The 22,587-nt window shown below is 33.3% G+C and overlaps 3 protein-coding genes and 1 long non-coding RNA gene across 4 annotated transcripts; 3 read left to right on the top strand and 1 right to left on the bottom strand.

Annotated features, from left to right (window-relative positions):
- Positions 1–1,959: 1,959 nt before the first annotated feature.
- LOC103502007 (uncharacterized) lies at positions 1,960–3,444 on the top strand. The gene is made up of 3 exons (XM_051083387.1): positions 1,960–1,964; positions 2,636–3,353; positions 3,424–3,444. Exons 1-3 carry the CDS (start codon positions 1,960–1,962, stop codon positions 3,442–3,444), a joined length of 744 nt encoding a protein of 247 aa, XP_050939344.1.
- A 287-nt stretch (positions 3,445–3,731) lies between these two features.
- LOC127148911 (uncharacterized) lies at positions 3,732–5,841 on the top strand. The gene is made up of 3 exons (XR_007820154.1): positions 3,732–3,913; positions 4,812–4,900; positions 5,568–5,841. It is a non-coding gene; the product is annotated as an uncharacterized LOC127148911 (long non-coding RNA).
- Positions 5,842–12,145: 6,304 nt separating this feature from the next.
- Positions 12,146–13,288, top strand: LOC103501991 (transcription factor MYB114-like). Its single transcript, XM_008465778.2, has 3 exons — positions 12,146–12,624; positions 12,711–12,840; positions 12,929–13,288. The coding sequence occupies exons 1-3, from the start codon at positions 12,432–12,434 to the stop codon at positions 13,191–13,193; spliced, it is 588 nt and encodes a 195-aa protein (XP_008464000.1). The 5' UTR covers positions 12,146–12,431; the 3' UTR covers positions 13,194–13,288.
- An 839-nt stretch (positions 13,289–14,127) lies between these two features.
- On the bottom strand, positions 14,128–16,875 carry LOC103501992 (ubiquitin-like protein ATG12). Its single transcript, XM_008465779.3, has 5 exons — positions 16,654–16,875; positions 16,387–16,445; positions 15,213–15,281; positions 15,054–15,116; positions 14,128–14,486 (listed from the first exon to the last, which is right to left on the bottom strand). Exons 1-5 carry the CDS (start codon positions 16,688–16,690, stop codon positions 14,427–14,429), a joined length of 288 nt encoding a protein of 95 aa, XP_008464001.1. The 5' UTR covers positions 16,691–16,875; the 3' UTR covers positions 14,128–14,426.
- Positions 16,876–22,587: the final 5,712 nt, after the last annotated feature.

The following is a 22,587-nucleotide window of genomic DNA, read 5'->3' as shown; positions in this document are numbered from 1 at the left end:
TTTCGTCGAGCCAGGATTTCCACATTCTCGGGGAAAAATTGCGAGCGGAGTTCTCTCTTTAGGGCGTCCCAAGTATCTACAGTGCAACATCCTTCCTGTATGTCTACGTATCGGGACCTCCACCACAACTTTGCATCTTCAGACAAATGCATCATTGCCAATGTCACTTTGGCTTCTTCGGTGACGGTGTTTGTAGCCTTGAAGTATTGTTCAAGGTCGAAAATGTAGTTCTCCAGGGCCTTTGCGTCCCTTACCCCACAGAAGGGCTTTGGTTCTGGGACTTTTACTTTGCTAACCGAAATTGCTCCTCCAGCTGGAGCTTGGCTTGCCATTGCTCGCATCGTGAGACTCAGTCTTGCATTCACATCTGCGATTTCATTCCTAACGACATCGAGGGTGACTCTAAAATCCTCTGACATGCCGTTTATCATCTCTAATGTGTCTTCTGAGCGCTATCAAGCTCGCCGACACGTTCTTCCATGTGGGCAGCAAAGCCTGAGGAACTCTCTCCACACTCGTAGTTAATAGTTCTTCTAGCGTTGGTGTTTTCTTCTAGGGCGTCAACCCTTGCCAACAACTCTTGTATCGGCAACCCTTCGACACGGCCAGCTACCGCATCGATCATGTTAGCTTTCTCAGAAATTTCATCGACACGAGACTCCAAGTAGCGGATGGAGTCGGGAACTTCGACTAGGTAGAGCATCTGCTCTTTTATCTCTACTAGTCGGTCTCTCTGGGCCTTGCCCGATGGATTCGACGACGACATGTTTCGGTGTAATCGTCAATTAGCCAATTTGGCTCTGATACCACTTGTCACAATCGTAACTTCTCAACACGATTGTGCGGCACTTGCTTAACTCAATCAGCAAGTCAGTCGTTCGATAATCGGAATCCGCGAACAAACTCGCGGTATGACGTAGCCTCCCTCCCCATTCTTGAGAAAATGTTTTTTATAAAACGGGAGAGAGAAAGTAAATAGTTGAAAACGTCATAAAGAAAGCATTGAAGACTGTCAATTGCAAGGAAAATAACTCAGCATGCAAAGAGTGCGACAAGGCTTGGGCGGGGGTCGGACTGTTCATGTACCCCCTATAGTACATATTGAGAATTTTGGCCTTGGCAGGCTTGCATATGAAAAAGCCGAAATGTCACACTGTGACTCGGCGACACCTAAACGAAAGAATTAACCTAAACTACTTTCAAGACATAAAGATAAAGTGATTTGGGGGTATTTGGGCATACGGCCAACGGTAAATAATACGTTGGACAATTATGCCCCTGACACCAAGCACTTAATGACAAGTAATTTACGTAGCCTTCTAGTTCTATTCTCTTCTAAGGCTATATGTTTCTCGTGCTTTATATGTGTATCTCACTAGCCTAACTTAGTCATGTTATAAAAAATTTCTCATTAGAGCATTTGATTCTTTTTAGAAGCTTACCCACGCCTTTATCAACTAGTTCATCATGGACCACGAGACCTTTCACCCCTCTACCCATTTTTTACATTGAGGTATCAACAAGAGAAGCCTTACATAAGTGCGACTACACATTGCTATCAAAGTCAAACCCCTGAAATCTAGAGGTGCTTCACATTATTAGCTTGGCTCTATCACGAAGGTCTACTCGATCAATTGTCAAGAAGTTGACGACATTTTATGTTGAGATTTTTTCTCATGCACATAAGCACATCTTATACAGATGAGTTAGTCGTGACAAGTGTATCCTAACAAGGTGAAGAGTTGCACTACATAACAGTCGGAGCAAAAGTGCCACAAGAAAGTGATCGATCTCTTGCAAATCTTTCCTCGTGGCTCCAAACACCATCAATTTGAAGCCTTAGGTACACGAGTGGTATACCATATTATAACAATTGTTTGAGCTTATTTAATTTTAGGATGTTATTTAAGTGTGAATGAATAACGGGTTTAGACTTGTCTAACTTGTTTTGGAACCTTAATGAGGTTTTTGCTTGTTTGGTTGACCGGTTTCCTTATTTGGAAGTCATTAGAGGGTCCAATTGAACTTTGTCTATTTGGCTGAACTTAGTTGAATGCTTTAATGCATGAATGTTAGTTGAGATTTTGACAGTATTATTTGAGCTTAGTGAACCTTACGATGTTTCGATTATTTTAATCTTAAATGAAGTTTTAGGATGCTTGAATGTTGTAATAATGTGCTTGTAGGTGAACAAATGTTTGGAGATGTTTCTTGGAGTTGACACTTGGAGATAGTTTATGGAGATGACATTATCTTCTATGTATTCTAGGCACAACCATTTTTCTAGAACCACTAGAAGAAATCTAGTCTTTAATGTCGGGTGAAAAAAATGAAAAATGGGCTTTAATGTCGTTTTTCAAAAGGCGGATGTTTAATGTCGGTTTTAAACCGACATTAAAGATAGAGCTTTAATGTCGGTTTAAAACCGACATTAAATACCCTGCTTTGTTAGAACTGACATTAAAGCCCATTTTTTATTTTATTTTTATTTTTATTTTTTAATTTTGTAAAAATTAAACTTTCTCTCTCTTACTTTACTCTTTTCTCAAACCCTCCCACACACTATTTTTCATCTTTCTCAAATTTCTTTCACCCTTCTCAATCTCATCACTTTCTTCCCTCTCTTCTTCGATAGCTGCTCAATCTCATCACTTTCCGACCGGCTCTGCCACTTACTTGAACTACTTGACCACCGCAACCACCGGCACAGCCCATGTCGAACTTTCGTCTTCGCTGTCGCTTCTTTTCAGTTACTCTTTATCTTCTTCTCCTTTCATTTTCTCTCTCTTTCAACGCTACCTCAGAATCAAGATTCTCCGATCTCTCGCTTTCAACGCTACCTCAGAATCAAAACCGCACATCCAGATCCCAATTACGCCTCCGTCGTCGCCTTTCTCAGATCTCAAGCACAAGAAATCGGTCTCCATACGCAGGTACTCGAGTTCGGTCCAGGTAAGCCTCTTCTTCTTGTGATTTGGTATGGATCAAACCCTTCTTTGCCTTTAGTTCTACTTAACTCTCACATGGACTCTGTCTCTACCGAGCCTTCTAAGTGGCTTCATCCTCCATTCTCCGCTGTCCAAACCTCCGATGGTAAAATCTTCGTCCGTGGTTCTCAAGATGACAATTCTGTCGCCATCCAATATCTTGAAGCCATTCGGAATCTCAGAAACCAGGATTTCATCCCTGTCCGTACGGTTCATATATCGTATGTACCGAATGAGGAGATTGGGGGTTCCGATGGAGCTGCGAAGTCCGTTCAGTCAAAGGAGTTCAAGGAGTTGAATGTAGGGTTTATGATGGATGAAGGACAAGCTTCACCGGGAGATGAGTTTAGGGTTGGATACTGTCAGGTAGGTTTTTTTTCTTCTCCTTTTCTCGAACATAACAATTGCTCAGTAACTTTGTAAAATTTTGCGACAGGTTTTTCCCCATTTACTTTAATTCTACATTCCAAATTATTTCTTCTCAGTCTAAAACTGGAATTCAACTATGTTTCTCATTAGTTGCTGCAGTGTTCTATCCATTCTTAATTCATCTCTCTCTCTCTCTCCTTCTTCCGTCCTCTTCATCCTTTTGTTGCTCTAGAATATTGATTCAGAGTTTGGAAACGATTTCTATTTGCTATTGGTAAAAGATATAGTTATCACATACGTTGGTATTGGCCCTTTTGTAGCGCTGAATTAGACCTGTAATTTGTAGCAGACTTTGGAATTAATTCAGTTTTGGTGCAGGGCTTAAACTATGATGCTGCATTGTTATTGCTCGTGATGAAAACAGAAGAAGATGCTTTTTGGATGCTAGCTGTCCTCTTAGAAAATGTTTTAGTTAGTGACTGTTACACGACCAACTTGTCTAGATGTCATGTCGAGCAAAGGGTGTTCAAAGATTTACTTATCAAAAAGTGTCCCAGGTGCTTTACTTTGTTTTGACATTCATTTATTGTCTGATGAGTACAAACATTTGGATAAATTGGAGAGCAAATGCAGGATAGCTGCCCATCTGGAAGCATTGGATTTTGATGTCTCCCTTGTCGCCACTGAATGGTTCCTGTGTCTTTTCTCTAAGAGCCTACCTTCTGAGGTTAGAACTATTCTCTCCCTGGGTGCCCATGCTTGATTTTCTTTTAACATAACAAACAAAATTCCACACGATGTCGAACCACTTAATTCTTAAGCATTCAAATACTAGAAAATGTAGATTGTATACCTCTTTAGCTGTAACAATATGGAATAACGGGAAATACCCTGGTTCTGACCGACGCCGGAGGGAAGCTTTCTAAGCCCGAAATCTTGGCTACGACTACGGATGCTCGATTCATGAGACAGATGAGGATTCCTGTTCTTGGTTTCTCTCCAATGATTAACACTCCAATCTTATTGCATGATCACAATGAGTTCTTGAGTGATTCTGTGTTCATAAGGGGAATCAAGGTTTATGAATCCTTAATCAGTGCTTTGAGTTCCTTCCAAGAGGATGTTTCTTTCCAATAATAAGCATTGCTCATCCTTCAGAATTCTGATGGGAATCAACACCGTAAAGTGTCCATTCAGAATGACAATTTGAGAGGTATATAGCTTTATGCAAAAGTAAGCTTTCTTTCGACCCAACCCGATCCAATTTACTGTTCGTATCTATTTGGTCTTTAAACTTTAAACAGTTATTTAGAATGCTTTGAAAAGACTCAAATAAACGATAAATCTCAATGAAACGATAAGCCAAACTTTGTAGTTTATGTTTAAAAAAAACTCTTGTATTATAATAACGAGCTGCTTCTTTTACTTCTTCTTCTTGTTGGTATGACTTGACAGATTTTTAGAACCCTAGGCACTCCAAATGAGACTATTTGGCCTGGATACTCCAAGCTACCTGGTGTTAGAGTCAACTTTGTCAAGCATCAGTAAGTTTTAAGTGCTTATCTTCTTTTTTCTAAAAAAAAATTGGTGAAGTGTTTTTAAATGTACAAGGCGCAAGGGCTGCCGATTTTCTTTTTCTTTTTTCTAAAAATATTACATTAAACAGAGAAAGCATTGGTGAAGTTAAAATATGGAAGAAAAAAACCCGCAAAGTATATTTTTCATTTAGGCTTAGTAAACTTGATTTTCCATTTAGGCATAGAGTGTGCCTTTCCAAGGGAAGGTGCTAGATCCGTCCAAGAGGGCTTTTCAAAACACTGCCTTTGTGAATGGCTAATTCTCACTGTTCCTCATTTTCTCTAAGTTGATAGGGCTTCTATCAAACAATTTCGTTCTGGTAATTAATTAGCATCTCTTTGATGTTGGTCATTTTCTAATCTCAAGGTGTTGTCATCACTTAATTATGGAAATATTTATGCTAACTCATGTTTTTAATTTCCTTAAAAAAAAAAGTTTTGGGTTCTTTTGCATATTCCGATTGCTGTCATCGATCCATCTAGCCACCCTCAGACCCTTCCGCATTACGCAATAAAAGTTATGTTTGGTAACCAACCCTTTACTTTATTAATTAGTAATCAAATGTGAATATTTCTACTAGCAACTAGGTCATAACATTGTTACTTAATTGAACCATCTTGATATCTTTTACAGGGAGCTATCACTAAACAAATGACTGCAATAGAAGAAATGGTTGCAAGTGAGTACAATTAGCTAGACCCTCATCTTTGTGACAAGATCTTGAAGTTAGTCATTTGTGAAGCGTTCTAGTTTACTATTAGTTGCAGTTTTAGTTATTGCTCTCTCAATATATTCTTTTTCTTTCTTTCTTTCTTTTTTTCCAAAGGATGATCAGTGTAATAATTAAGCTTCATAATTTCTTTGTGTTTGGAGCCAAGTTGTATATAAATGTACACATTATTAAGATTTCATTTTGTCTATGTACAAGTAAAAGATTTCATTTTTAACTATTTGGTGTCATACAAAATAGACAATAATGAAAGGATTTAATAAAAATAAATTTGAAAAAACGACATTAAATACATCGTTAATGTTGGTTTCAAAACGACATTAAAGATGTATCATAAGCGACATTAAAGACATATTTAATGTCGGTTATCCACCGATATTAAAGATGAACCGACATTAAAGGCCTTCAATAACACCTTCAAAGATGTCGGTTATAAACCGACATTAAAGCCCAACCGACATTAAAACCCGATGTCGGTCGTCTAGTGACATTAAAGGCCTTTAATGTCGGTTTCCAGATTTCTTGTAGTGAACATTTTGCGAACTTTTTTTTTTTTTTTTGTTATAAAGAATACTACATATGTAAATGAATTTTGCTCAAGAATTTTATCATTTATGAAATTCTTTGATTTGATTTATATTCCTCTCAATTTTAGGTTATTGAGGTGAGAATTATTAAAGATTAATAAATAATATAAAAATAAAAATAAAAATTTGAACAAAGATCTCCTTATGAGCGTTGGAAGATCATCCCAAAGTTTGCTTCGTGAAAGAAACTCCTAATATTAGAACAATTATCAGGAGTTAGTAGCATTTCTCAATGTTGTTGTATAAGGTGTCGGGAATTATTATCTCCTGACGGGGTATTTGCACTGTCAGAGTTTTGGGTTTCTCCCAACGGCTACCCTTGTACCATTGAAAAATCTTGTCTTTCGATGCGTTTCCACCGATAATGCAAGTTGATATCAGCTCGACGCTCTTTTTGACTTTTTTCGACGACTTTGTGCATCAAAAGATAGCCATTTTTTAGGTGATAACTCCACATAAAAAACTTCAAGGGGTAAGTAATTCAATATATGGTTGAAGTAAGCAAAATATTTTTATTACTTAGGCATGGGGGTGCAGTACTCAACTCAATCCACATTGAGATTGGTTAGGATACTCTTGTATAAGTGAGCTCCAGTGATGCTACTATAGACCTAAAGGAGCGAGCCAAAGAAGAGTTCAAGGCTTAGCTTGCATTCTAAATTTAATTTCCATGCCAAAAAATTTGCTCTTATTGTTGGGGATTTGGAATGATGATTTGCTTACTCTTTTGTTGCATATCTTATTTGCCAATTCTCTAAATAAGGAGCATTCTCAATTACTTCTTTTTCTTTGTCTATATTTGAATTATTTAATTAAGTCATGTTTGAGCATTTTTTTTAATTTTATTTGATGTATCCAAATTTCACGAGTTTAGTCAAACACATGTAATCTGGATTCAGTTTTTGAAAAATGTTTCTACGTGATTCAAACAGTGCTAATTAATTTAAAAAACAATCTACTTTCAATGTTTTTAGATTTGAAATCAAATTATTAGAATGTATACTTATATTAAAAAAGATATAAAAAAAAAACCAGAAACATTTCAAAAAATAGCAAAATAGTAAAATTGTTTACGACATCTGTCAAAATCTATTAAATTCTCAATAGCAATATATATATATATATATATATATATGCTATACACAATAATTCCCCTAAAAATAATATAAAAAAACAAGATTTTTTTAAATGGGTATTTCATGTCATAAACTCAATTATTTTTGTTAAATTGAAATATGTAATATATTATATATTATATGAAATTACAAAATAAATACAAAGATTTCGACATAAAACAAGTTCATAAATTTATATGTAATACTTCATATTCAAACTTAATAGTTAGTGATTTTAGAAAATGCCTACCAAAAACACATATTTGAAAACCTAAAACTGCAATTCTATTTCCTTTGGATACATTCTTTTCAAAATTATGTTCCTACTTTGCCTATCAAATAGCCCTTAATTCATTCTTTTCTTTTCTTTTTTTTTCTAGATTTATTTAACGTGTTTTTGTTAGTTCATAAAGTTTTAATTTTTTTTTTCTTTATTATTGTTATTTTCAAAAACTATGATCAGATGGGTCAAATCTTTACATCTATTTTGGCCTAATTGATCACTTTGTTAACCTTTTTGGGAGAGGTCTAGGTTTAGGTTAAGGTGACCTCTTGGGGAGGGGTCTTGACTAAGGTCATATAGGTCAAGCCCAATTACTTGTCTGAGTTTGTGAAAATTAGAGTTACCTTTTTATTTGAATCAAACCCATCTATTTATACCTTTCCTTTTGGAGCTTTGTGTCATTTTGATTTCAATTTAATTCTTTTTATATTACTTTTAATAAAACTTTGTTCCACTGTTGGTATGGCTAACAATTCAGTTTAATATAATAGAACTAAATATATTAAGATTGATATATATTTCATCAAAGAAAGACTTGACAGTGGAAGCATATGCAATCCGTACATTCCTTCGAGCCAATAGGCTATTGATGTTCTCAACCAAGGGGTTCCTCAAATCAAACTTCGGCTCTTGTGTTATCAATTTGGGCCTCACTAGTATTTACGAAGGTAGTGGTAGAATTAGTGGGCTTGACCCTTAGAATATTTATGAAAATATTACGGGAAGATTTACCCTATTTTCTAAATCTTTTTCTTTTTTATTATATCGTGTATCCTATTTATTCTCCCTCATTGTATACCTATTATTTATTGGAAAATAATAAAACAACAAAATCGTGGTTTTTCTCCATGTACTCGAGTTTTCACGTAAGGGGTTTCCTGTTTATTGCTTTCAATAAAAGCTCTCACATTTAAAATGATATGATTTGGATTCATAATCAAAATATATTACATTAAAACCTTTTTTTTTTTCGAGTATAACAAATATGTGTGAGGTAAAAGAGATTGAATCTTCGACTATAAAAGAAAATTATTTTTTTATTACCACAAGATTATGTTGGGTTATTGATTGCAAAAATTGTTGATTCATTAACGTATAGACTATATACAATATTGTAATGCATATTGTCAATCATTTATTAAAAGGAAAGAGAATCCAACGAAATCAAACCTATAAAATTAAATCATACCAAATATACTTGGTGATTTTCCAAACTACCAATAACTAAAAAAAGTTGGTTTTCTTTCTTTCTTAATTTATGATTGTCAGTTCTTTTTCTTTTTTTCTTTTTCTTTTTCTTTTTCTTTCTTTTTTTTTTTTTTTTTTTGACAAACAAATCAAGTAAAAGAAATGCATTCCATAATTATATGTTTGAGATCATTGTGTTGAAATTGGGCAATATGAAGTGAAAATGAAAAATAATTGAGACTTTTCTTGCCCTATAATCCTCACTGCCCTTCATTTAATTGGTTGTCAGCTCAAATTTATAATGGAAAGAAAGACATTCATCTTCTTTTTGCCTTTCTTAGCCATGTCTACATATATTGTCCCTCAACAACATGATTTATGCAAGTATTGTGATTTATGTCACTAATTATAGAATCTACACCTTGTAATTATCAAAGCCCAATTAGAGCATAAATCATATTATTGTTGTATTCTTTAACTAAATAAATAATTGTAATTGAGTTTTCAACTTTAATATAGCTCAAATGTAGAAAAAGGTTTACTCTTATGTTAAACTTTCAAGAATGTTCTATGCTGAGTCTTTGAACTTTGACATTTAACTTTTTCACCTAAATTTAATTTTCTCCACCATCATTTGATATATATAAAGTTTTTTACTCAAAATAAATATACATTTTAAAATTTAGAGGTTCAAAATGAAAAAACATTTTAATAGTACACGAACTAAATGGATAAATGAGAGTGGTTAATTCACTTGAAATCTTATAATAATTATGTTGCCACTCAAATCCAACTTGTTCGTATTAGACTTCTTGGTGGGTCTTTTGCATTTGTGGCCGGCTTGACCTCTAGCTTGCTTCTCCATAAATACTCCAAATTGATTGTCATAAGAGATCTTAGTACACTATGATGTTTAAAGGAGTGTTTTGCACTATGATGCTAAGCACAAAATTAAGAATCTAAGTAAGGTCGGTGTCTCTCATTTGAAGATTACATATTCTCCCCTTTAGAGCGGTCAACTTGTTCTATTTAATAAGCTATTCATCTTCATACTACGCATAACGCCTCCAGTGTGTTAAAAAGACTCTTCCAGCTATTGAGGTTTTGCATGATTCTAATTTAGGTTCAATTTAGTTGTTTTTTGATTTGTATGTGTTCAAAAGATCAGCTAACCAACCCAAATCTGGAGAGACATTAACATTTTTGTACTGCACATGTGCCCCTCCAGACAGAAGATATGAGTTTGGGTGGCTTAAGTGTTGAGGTTTGGACAACGTCAACAAATAATATAATAGTGATGATAATAGGTAGAAAATGATAACAAGGGCAGTAAATTTGAAGATAAGAGAAAGTATGATATGAATTTAAAAAAGAGAGAGAGAAAGAAAAGAGGTGGATCCATGGAGGTGTTCATTAATGTAAAAAGACAAACAGAAAAAACCCAAAGGGTTTGAGATCCGAATTTAAGTTTCAGCTTTAAAAGGAATATCACATTAACCAAAAGTTGGAAGGATTATTCTTTCTTCACCCAGAGACCCACCCAACCACACCCCCACCCCCACCCCCAGCTGCTGCTTTAATTTGGATTTATGCTTCTTCTTCTTCTTCTTCTTCTTCTTCTTCTTCTTCTTCTTCTTCTTCTTTTTTATTTTTATATCTCTTTCAATCTCTGCTCACATTTCCAGATTTATCAAGAGAACGTAATCTTCCAGATTTATCAAGAGAACGTAATCTTATCTAACTTATACAAACAATTCCAATGAATTGAAAAACTAAATTAATTCAATCTAGGGACGAGAAGAGGGATTTTATTGATGACAAATTAACTTATCATAATATATTAAACAAATTAAGATTAGAGTTCAAATAAATTAAAAGTACGTAAAGAGATAAATGCATGGAAGAAGGGAAGATGGATATGGTTTTATATTTTGAGCACCTAATCCCAACCTTAAAGTAAACATACTTTAAACCTAATTTTGCTTTTTGTTTAACACTTTCCTTTTGTATTGATGTTATGATATAAAAGAAAAATAAAAATTGAAGTACTGCAGGTGGTGTTTTGTGAATAAAAAAAATAATGTAACTTAATTAATATTTTTTTGAAAATCAAAAAAAAAAAAAAAAAACAAAGAAAGAAACAAAGATAAACAGTAGTTGTTAAGTCAGGTTTGGACAGGGAAAATAGGAATGTGAAAGTTTGAGACCAATGAAAATGGATATTCATGCATTTGCATTCTGATCATATCAAATTAAATAATCAAAAAGACTTATTGATTTTCTCTCCTTTCTATGGCTCTGAAAAAGTTGTATTTTTTCAAGACAAATACTTTTCTCTTCTTTCTTTTTTTTTTTTTCTTTTCACTTTGTCCTTTCTGTAGCAATTACCCTCTGTTTTTTTTTTTCTCTCTCTTTCTCCTCCTTTCCATTATTGTAGATTCTTCACTAAATTCGAGGTCTTTCTATCTCTCTCTTAAAAAAACTATTTTATTTTTCTGATTTTCATGAGATTTATTGACTTTCATTTATTCAGGATATAACAATAAAACCCTTTGAATAAAAGAAAACACCATTTTAATAGAGAGAAAATAATAACAATAATAATAACGGCTCACTGTTTATCATACAATACAAGAATAATTTAAGAATGATGTAGGCTCATATAATACTATTTCTGGTTCCCATGGTTTGAATTTCATTTATTTTGGTCCTCCTATAAATTTAAGAAATTTTTTAAATAGTATTTGTAGCTTCGCTTGTTGTTGAATATTTTCATGAAAAAGAAACAGTGTCTTTTGAAACGTTGTTTTAACTAATAAAATAATATATCATTCAATCACATATGAAATTTTGAATAAAATTGATATTTGATGATGTATTAAAAGTTCTTCACTATTTTCTTACTAACATTCAGATTTGTACTAACTCGAGAGAAGCTATGAATGTTAACGACAAACTATTTAGACAAAGGAATGACTATGAAATTCATTGCCCAGGAGAAAACACAACTCAAATCATTAGCTTAGCAATAGAGGCAGGGAGAGTATGATTCTAAAAGTTCATTTGGGGTTTTCATATAACTAATCTAAATTAGAAGGGTTTTGATACTATCATAATGTAAATAATGTTACAGAGAATATAATTTCCAACTCAATTTAAAAATCTGGAAGAAAAGTAATTCAGTATGAGACGTGTACATATTCTCATTACAATTATATCTGAAATTAATATATATATATATGCTGTTTAAATCAAGAGTCTTTGAATTTTATATGCATAGTAAACAATATGGAGAAAATAATAATAAGAACCCCAATTTCTTAAACAGGATATTTTGCTAGCTGTTGTGTTGTTGTTGAGTTGTAAAACAGTGAGCAACTATTTAGAAGCAGACTTTATATCTCACTCAATCATCTACCTCATGATCAGAGTGTCCTTTTCCTGAAAGACTGCCAACCCATAAATTATTCCAATTTCTTCATATATATCTCTAATTGCTTCTTCACATCTCTATTATATTTTCACCCTCTAAGAAGAGAAAATAAACCATAATCTCCCTCTCTCTCTCTCTCTCTCTTTAAAGTTCCACTTCCAATGACTGAAGAAGAAGAAGAGTCTCTGAAAAGAAAAGTGAAACAAGTTGTTGAAGGAGACATAAATGAGGCTGAAATTTTGAGAAATGGAGGAGTCAATAAAGGCGCTTGGACTGCAGAAGAAGATCAAAAATTGGCTCAAGTTATTGCCATTCATGGTGCAAAAAGGTGGAAGTCCATTGCAGCTAAAGCAGGTCCATCCCTTTCAACTTTCAACTTCTCCTTTTTCTTTCCCAACTTCCACACGCACACATATTCAATGGGTTTCCAAATTTTCCAGGCCTCAATCGGTGTGGGAAGAGTTGCAGACTAAGATGGCTCAATTATCTCAGACCTAACATTAAGAGAGGCAATATATCAGATCAAGAAGAAGATTTGATCCTCAGGCTTCATAAACTTCTTGGCAACAGGTCACATTTTCTATCCCCTTTCACTCTATATATCTCATGTTTTCTTGCTTTCATTAACTTAACAGAAGTGTTGGTTTTCGGAGTTTAGGTGGTCTTTGATTGCTGGGAGACTGCCTGGGCGAACAGATAACGAGATCAAGAACTACTGGAATTCTCATTTGAGCAAAAAAATGAACCAACAGAGTGAAAAAGAAAGAAGGAAAGGGTGTAAAAGAAAAGTGAACACAGAGTCTAGAGAAGAGGAAACGTCTCAAGAACGTGAAAACAGCTCAAACTTGGAGTATGACGTCGATAACTTGTTTGATTTTTCCAATGAGGGACCTGATTTGGAGTGGATGAGTAATTTCCTGTAATTGGGTATCATAAGCAGCAACTATAAAGCTTAGGTTGTTGGTGCACTCTCATGCAAATCATCACTGAATTATCTAAAATTTAATCGTTTCACTCATAGCCTTTACCAAAATATTTGGTTGCTGATGTATAGATTCCTACTAACTTCATCTTCTGCTATCATCAACTATCAAAATCATATTCCAAAGATCATAATTCTATACACAACTATGGGGAATCTGCAAGAAACATCTAGTGCCAATATGGTAATCTCCTAAATTTAAAGAGAGAGACACAGAGAGATCTTGTGCTACATATAGTAATCCTCCAAGTTTATAGAGAGAGAGGGGGGGGGGGGAGCTCGCTAGTGCACTCATTAAGAGGGGATGATTTAAGTTTCTAGATTTTGCCTCATAATCCGATGTTGTGGTGGGGATATGAAAAGAATCATTCTGAAAGACAAGAAAAATAAAATACTCACTTTCTGTCACGAGCTTAGTCCAAATTTTCAGATGGTCAGCATCAGACAAATAGTGCTGACCAGCATTCCTCCACCACATAACACTCAGCCACATACGGTCTTTTGGTCAGCGTCTATATCTTGTCAACCTTGGATTTTACCCAAACAAAACAGATGAGTACAAATTTGCAGCAAAGTTTAAGTACTAATGTACTTAATATACATAACACCTAGACCATCGCTCAACTCATGTTTGTGTTTTCTCCTACCTAAACCTACAAATTGGCCCCTTTGAAGCTTACTATAAGTATTATTTGTTCCCAACTAGTTCTTAACATGGAGAAAAAAAATAAAAGAAACAAAAAGATAATTTGAATGATTGTAAGTCCCCATCATGTTAAACGTGGAGTACCAGACAAAATATTGCACTTATGAGGATTTGTATTGGTCTCAACAACTGTTACGTTGTAAAAAGAAAAATATGAAACTGAGTAGGGTAATCAAGAATTTGAGCTTCCATATCTTGGAACAATACATCCTTGTGTTAACATATTCAACCTTAAAACAATTAATTAAAGACGTCGATCAAATAAACAGTTAATTTACAAACTCTGGACCTTGACAAGTATGACTCTAGAACTTGACTGATTCGTTTTTCATTGGGGAAAGCAGCCAATAATATGAAGGATTACTACCACTATAGTTCGTAATGGGTGAGTTTAAAATCACAGTACTTAGAATGAACTGTTCAAGATACTATTTACAGCCTCAGCACTCAGCATTACCATGCTGCAAATTAGCCCCAAGCCATGGAGCAGGCATAATTTACCACCAACTTCCCATCAATTCCAAAGTTCTGCAAATAGACACACAAAAAAGAATAATCCACAAGATGATAAAACTCTAGATGCATGTGGATATGAAAAACCATATATGTATACCTAAGTAAAGAAACAGATTAAAAAATTGCTATGAAGTCGAGAATAATTACCCTCGGGGAAGGGTGATAAAAAAAACATTTAAGGTTACTCATATGATCTTATGCTATATTTTGTTTCATGATAATCTAAGAGTTCTTACAGATATCCTGCTTCAGGAAGTTTTCAAATTTTGATTGCTCAAGCCTTTTCCCTTCACCTCATAAAAATATACAATGATGGGTATTTTCAAGAATGATTCATGACCAGCATCAACATCAGAAGTCTACACTACACCTTCAATGAATATACCCCCTAAGTTTAGATGACAGGCTTTGACCGGCCAATAAATAGATTTTTTTAAGATAGATTCCAACCAATTCACCCTCCCCCCAACACACACACACACATCCCTCACCTCTTTTCTTTTCTTCTAAAAGTTAATATAAACAGTGTACAAACGCAACTTGAACATAAAGAGAAGAAATGAGTCAATATCAACTCACATTATATAGATCAATAACTGTCTCATCTGGACCCGGTGAGAATGCACTGTTGACAAATACAAACTTCAAAGAATATAAACAATTAGCATAGAGAAGTGTCATTAATTTCAAATGAATTGGCAGATGGAAAAGAGGTTATTCCACAAGTCAGATGAATACCAAGGTGTCCCGTTGAATGGACCGGCGTATATAATCAATAACTTTAATAAATTTGTCTGTGCCAGGCATCTGTCAAATGTATGAAATATGTGAATGAACGTTTTCCATAAACTTGCAAATGTAGAAAACCAAATTCCAAAAAGTTGAACTTTCATGGATGAGCTGCTGTATAAAATTTACAAAACTGCACATTCTAAGACCGGTGATTCTATATGTTTATTCCAGATTTTATAAATACCACAAGTCATGTGCAGAAAAAATTCACGGCATAACAGGGATATAGCGCCCCCCCCCCCCCCCCCCCCCCAAATAGTCATTAATCAGTCATCGATTATCCATTGAAAATTTCTTCAAGTTCTCATAATTAATAATTTTTGTTTATTTGTTCATTTTTTGGATGAAAAGCCGAACATTGAGAAAAATGGAAGAAAAAACACGGTTAAACAAGAAGCCCATAAAAAAGAGAGCCAACTACAAGAAGGGGTTCTATTCGAGTAAATTGTAAGTCAACGAGAAACGAGAGAAACTAACAGAGAACCTAATAAGGCCCCCAAAATCCTTACAAAATCTTCAACAAAGTTTCAGTGATTATCCACATGATAATTGTGAGGACAACAACCCTCCAGCGCCTCCACATATTTTGCAATAGTATGATATTGCCCACTTAGGGCATAAACTCTCGCAACTTTGTTTTATATCTCACCCAAAGTTATCATACTATTGAACATAGTTGTTCTTACAAATATACACATAATTTTCCCTTATCTATGCAATGTGGCACTTTGGTCACACTCCCGACAAAAATGATATCTTGATGGAAATGTGAATTTTGCACGGGATAAGGATGTGGCATTGTATCCATGGGATCTAATACTTGTGTAACAACAGAGTTTAAGCTTCATTCCTTCGGCTCTTAGATTGGTCGTCTTCTTCATCTATTAGCCTAGTCCGTTTAGCTCACTCAGAGAACATCACACACATACACACAACCTTACCTACATAGGTATACATGATTACTAGAATCAGACGGTAAAAGTTCAGTTTTTTAATCAAATCAAATTATCAAAAGTTTTCACAAGCATCAAGATTGATTTCCAATTTACAGTTTAAACAGTATGATACAAATTTTTAACCTTTAAATCTATAAACTGACGAAAATTGACATAATACAAACCTTAAACTTAGTTTGTTTGAGAATGGGAGCATCCCCAGTTGCTCTCAACAGGACAACCACTGCCAGAAACGAAACCAGAATAAATCACGATGAATCTTGATCGAAAACGTCATTAGGAAAGCACCGTAATAAAACAACAATTGCAAAACAAATCTTCTTCTGCATCAGAACAATTAAGTCTGAAAACTGAATAAAGTTTGAATGTTGGATTCATCAAACATAGGAAAATAAACAGTTGGACTTGTTCATACATCCTTTAAAGCTCACCTTTTCGAGCAGAAGTGGACGACTCTGTAGAAGTCATCGTTTTCCTTGGCCGTGGACTGCAGAATTCGTGGGGTACGTTCTCCGATTTCGATCAAAAGATATTGGTTGGGCAATTCCGTATTGTTCGTGGCCTGAGTTTGGGCTTTGCAATGCCAAAAGCCCCAAATTTTTAGTTCATTGTCAACTATGAATTCTAGAAAATCCCTCCATTCAAAGTTTCAATTTTGAACAGGGTAGGTGTTTGTTTTAATTTTTAGCCGTAATTATTTTAATATTTGTGCTTACCTTGTGTACATGTGTCCCATTAACTCTATGCATTCGCTGGACCGTTAATTTTCATAAATATAATAAACATCCAAATATTTATGAGTGGTATAGCAAACTCGAAAAGTTCACGAAATCAGTTGCTTTTTTTCAAATATTCCAGAGTTATGCTTGCTAATTCTTTTTTTAAAATATTTTAATTATGATTCCTTCCTTCTATTTTCCATCTTCTTTCTTCTCTTATTCTTCTACGATTTTTCTTTTATATTTTTTTAAAATCATGATAATTGTTCTACAAATATTATTATTTTTTCTTTTATATCTTTCTTTTTTCACTTCTTAAATCCCCACTTGATAAACGATTTTTCATTATCTCTCATATATGTTCTCTTTCAGATCTAAACGATTGTGTAGCAAAATTAAACAATCTTGGATCGTACCAAATATAAAAAATATCGGTACACGATCTTGAACTATTATTTAGATTTTTGTACACAATTGTCTAGCTCTTGGTACACGATCATGTACAAAATCTAAACGGTATATTGGTACAAGATTGTGTACCAAATATAAAAGATCTTGGTATACGATCTTGAACAAAAAATCGTTTAGATTTTGTACTGTCCGTTTAGCTCTTGGTACACAATCGAATACCAATATCTAAATGATCTTGGTTCATGATTGTTTAGAAAAAGAACTACAAGCGCTCGTGTTGACCCGAACATTTTTTATCTTTCTCATTATGGACCTATGAGCTTTTTCTATTTTTGAAATTGTTCTATACAGTGTAAATATTTTGTCGATTTGTTATATTTTGAAGAAAAAAAAACTCTTTCTATGATGTCTTATTTCCAATAGTAACTTTTTCCTAAGATCTCAAGAATTAGTGGTATGTAAATTTAAACAAGTTTAGTAGTTGTGTTTAATTTTTAAATAATATTACTATATTAGTTATCTTATCTATTTGTTATGGATTTAGTTAATATTAACCATATTCGAGGGTTGTAATTAGTTGGCTCAATTAAAATTGTCATTTCCAATCAATAAGTTTGCCATCAATCGCGAGAGTTAATATTTTGAAAATTAAAATAAGTTTTAATAATAGATTTTAATTTTCAAATTTTGAACCTCGAACTGGTAGTGATCCAACTTTCTTCATCCCCTTTGCTAAACAATCTCTTGTTATGGAGGTTAAACATTTTAAAAAAAAATCAATAGTAGATGAGATAAGGCTGATCTAATGTCAATTTTTAATAAAGTGTAATTATATATTCTTTTAGTTGTAGAAAGTAGTTGACATGCTATATATCTAGGGGTATAATATGAACTTTTATCAATTTCTATTTATTTTATTTTTATTTCGTTTTTCCATTTTTAATGTAAAGTAAGGTTTGATTTTTTCAAATGGAAACTTGAAAAATTGTATTTTAGGGAGGTTTTAACTCATATAACCTAAATATATAGGTCCAATTACGTAAAAGTTTGACCCAAATGACCAACACTATCCATCATTATAATCATTCCAATTCATTTTCAAATTCGACTTATCATTCGTAAAACAAACCATTTTAAGAATTTGAGAAGCATAAGACAAGTCATTGAATTCGAGAATTTCAAGAATATAAAGCAAACAGAAAAAGTTAAACGAAAGGAAAAAGAAATTGTGAATGAAGAAAAAAAGGGTACTAACAATTCTTATTATGTTGTAATTATACACTATCCAAGGTCCGATAATATGATTTTTAAGCATATATTAAGCCAATTTCAAGAACTTGACCTAGAAGCAAAATGCATCGACAATGCTTGCCCTTTGACTGAGTCATCAAATCATCATGTGAATTCAAAACTTTTTTTCCAACATAAGATTTTCCTTTTATAAAAAGGAAGACTATGAGGTGTATGGATTAGTTTGGTTCATAATTTTGGTTCGAAGCTAATCATGTCCTATATCAAACAAACCTCAATCAATTATTTCACCATTTAATAGGCAATCATCAAAAGAATTATTTCCAGCATGTGATGCAGCCTCAACCATTGTCAGAGTAAATTTTGAACTGTAGTTCTTATGAAAACTTCTTTAAGTCATGAGTAATTAGTAAAGAAATGGATCATTGTTATCGTTAAATATTAAGGACGGGTAGAGTCGTACCAAGTTCAAGCGGTGAACACGTGTTAAGAACCTTAATTTCATAAGGAACTCTTTGTAGCTGCATCCATCTTCTTTATTTCAACTTTCTGTATAAAATTGGTAAAGGTGGAAGTTAAGGTAGATTCAGGAAGAAATATTAATAGAGAAGAGAATGTAATAAGAAGTCTGGTAAATGATGACACCTATACAAAAAAAATAGGGTATGAGAAAAAATATTGACAAAAATAAGGTAGTTTGGACGAAGCCATGTGTCCACGACTTCAATGAAATGTCACATGGACCCTACACCTTTTTCTTTTTTTGATTATTTAATATATATATATATATATATATATATATATATATATATATATATATATATTTCAATCTTCAAATTCCAATTTCCAAAAATATCTTTCCTTATTAAATATATTTTCAAATTCCAATTTCCAAATTTAAAAAATATTTTTCCTTATTAAATATCTTTTCAAATTTCAATCTCTAATTTTTTTAACAAAATATATATTAAAAAATATATTAAACATTAGATATTCTAGTCATACAATAATATTAGATATTTTGATTCTAAAAAGAATTAGATATTCTAATTTTCATACAATAGAATTATTCTTGCCACAACTTTTTCCATTTTGATTTTATAAAAAATTAGATATTTTGTTAATATCGGTGAATTGCAAACATTGGAGATTAGAATTTGGGATTTGGAAATATATTTAATAAAGAAAGATATTTTTAAAAATTGGAAATTGGAATTTGTAAAGATATTTAATAAGGAAAGATATTTTGGAAATTGGAAATTGGAAATTTAAATATTTAATATATATATATATATATAATAATGAAAAAAAAAAAAAAAGAAAAATGTCTGGGATCCACATGCCATCTCATTGAAGTCGTAGACCCTTCCAAGCAAAGCCGTGTATGGGTCGCCCAAACTGCCTTATTTTTGTCAATATTTTTCCTTTTATCCTATTTTTTACATTATTTTTTAAAAAACACATTATTTAAAAGAAAGGTTCCCCATATAAAACCAAAAAACAAAGCATAACGAGCATACTATTTAGAATTATGTATCCCAAAGATAGAGCATTGAAATGTTAAAAATCAAGAGTGAATAAACAATGTAGAAATTTGACCAAAAGGTTTATATTTTTCAACATAATATAATTCACATGTAATTATTTAAAATGAAGAATTGTAGTAACGAGGTAGAATATACCGAAGATAATATAAAAGAGAAAGAGGAAAAAGAAAGCAAGGAAGAGATTGGTGAACAATCAAAAAGCCACGAAGAAATCATTTCAAAACCACAAAAGTCACCAATTGTTGAAGAAAAAACAAAATGTTCGACGTTGATGTAAAATAGATGTATGTAATACTTAATACAATGTTCAACGTTGAAGGCAAGAGTTAAAAAAGATAGTGAAAGATAAGGAAAACTAAACAGAGTCTAGAAAAAGTGTTCACTATTGGAGAAAGAAGTGAGGTTTGTAATACATACAATGCCCTCTATTATAAGTAATATTTTTTCGTTAATTGTATTGAGGCTGGCTGAATATCTAAGATTATATTTGGATAAATTTAATTATAGATTACTTATTATTGAACTGCATATGTTTGTATTTGTGACCGGCTGCATAAATAGAACAACCGCATATATTTATGTTCTGACTGGTTGCATATTCATTAGGTCTTTTATTGTCTTAAGATATTATACCTAATGTCAAGCCAAAAGAGAAATGGACCATTAAGGATAAACCTTGAAACTAAGTTATAAGTAATTGAAAAGATCAAGGAAAAATTGGGTGATAGCCTCTTAGAAAAATTTAGGTAAACACCTTTTGGACACTTCCTTGACTTTGCGATTACAAATTAATCCTCACAATTGTTGATGCATCTAATACAAAAACAATGCAAACCAAAATCATCCAAATAATTAAACTTATTAATAGGAGGAAGAGTCATAAGATTTGATCTTAAAAATTTTGCTTTAATAATGGGACTTAACTGTGGACCTTTACCAAAGATAACCAAGGATGATATCAAGGGAGGGGGTCATATAAAACACATGTAGTTTGGGAAATTGCCAAAAATAGGTTAGAAAAAGAGGTTTAAATGAATTTTGGGACAAGTTTTCAAAAGAAAGACTTTTAGGACAATTTAGGTGTGAATGGACAAAAATGCCCTTCTTTTCCTTTCCCTCTTCTACGTTTGCTTTCCCTTCTCTCCACGATCGATTCCTTCTCTTTCGCGTATAGTTCCCTTTCCCTTATCTTTTCTTTCGCGTAGAACACCTGAACCTACTCCGCTCATCGTCGCTTGCCCTTCGTCGCTTGCCCTTCGTCGGTCGTTGTCCAGTGCATTTCGTCGCTCCTCTTCGAACCATTCAATCAACTTCGAGCGTTTTCTCTTATTTGGATGAGTTTCATGTCTAACCGATTTTCAATTTATCTGCCGTAAGTAAATGTTTGGTTGGGGTATTTGGTGCTATTTTCATCCGTAATTGTCTGGTATTTGGTGTTATTTGTCGTAAATTAGTTTAGTCAAAGTTTGGTTTTAGGTTCTTAGAAAGTTCAATGGGTAGTGAAAAATGAATTGAACTAGAAGATGAGGATTTAGTTGGATCAAATAGAGGAGGAGTAAGCAATAGGAATAGAAGAAATGAATGGTTTTTTTTTATCTCGCACGTATTTTTTTTTTATCTCGCACGTATCTCGCACGTATCTTGCACGTTCCAAACTTTCACTATTTATTTCAAAATCAACTTGGTACACCTCCTAATCCATTTAGAGCTATTATTTGCATATTTAGTAACTCTCTTAGGCCCTCATGATTTATCTCGCACGTATCTCGCACGTTCCAAACTTTCACTATTTATTTCAAAATCAACTTGGTACACCTCCTAATCCATTTAGAGCTATTATTTGCATGTTTAGTAACTCTCTTAGGCCCTCATACTTTATCTCACACATATCTCGCACACATCTCGCACGTTTCAAACTTTCACTATTTATTTCAAAATCAACTTGGTACACCTCCTAATCCATTTAGAGCTATTCTTTGCATGTTTAGTAACTCTCTTAGGCGCTCATGCTTTATCTCGCACGTATCTCGCACACATCTCGCACGTATCTCGCACGTTCCAAACTTTCACTATTTATTTCAAAATCAAATTTGTACACCTCCTAATCCATGTAGAGCTATTCTTTGCATGTTTAGTAACTCTCTTAGGCCCACACACATCTTGCAGCTATTTTTGTTATTTCTTTACATCTTGCACGCATCTTGTAGGTTCTTAAGTTCAAATCAATTTTTGAAGATACAAAACTACTTAAGGTAGTTTAAGGATGGCACATGTTCGGATTTTAGTGCGTCACGGTGGTGCATGGGATGAGGGACGAAGAAAATATGAAGGAGTGTTAAAAGGCATTGTTGTCCCTAAAGAAATAACGCACAAAGATTTACAGTATGAATTATATGACCTTGCAGAAGTTGACCCTACAAAGTTCGACATAAAGATA

This window comes from Cucumis melo, chromosome 4, assembly GCF_025177605.1.
Source record: "Cucumis melo cultivar AY chromosome 4, USDA_Cmelo_AY_1.0, whole genome shotgun sequence".
NCBI classification, from domain to species: Eukaryota; Viridiplantae; Streptophyta; class Magnoliopsida; order Cucurbitales; family Cucurbitaceae; genus Cucumis; species Cucumis melo.
Note: the sequence above shows the minus strand (reverse complement) of the source record. Positions and strands in the feature narration are given on the sequence as shown.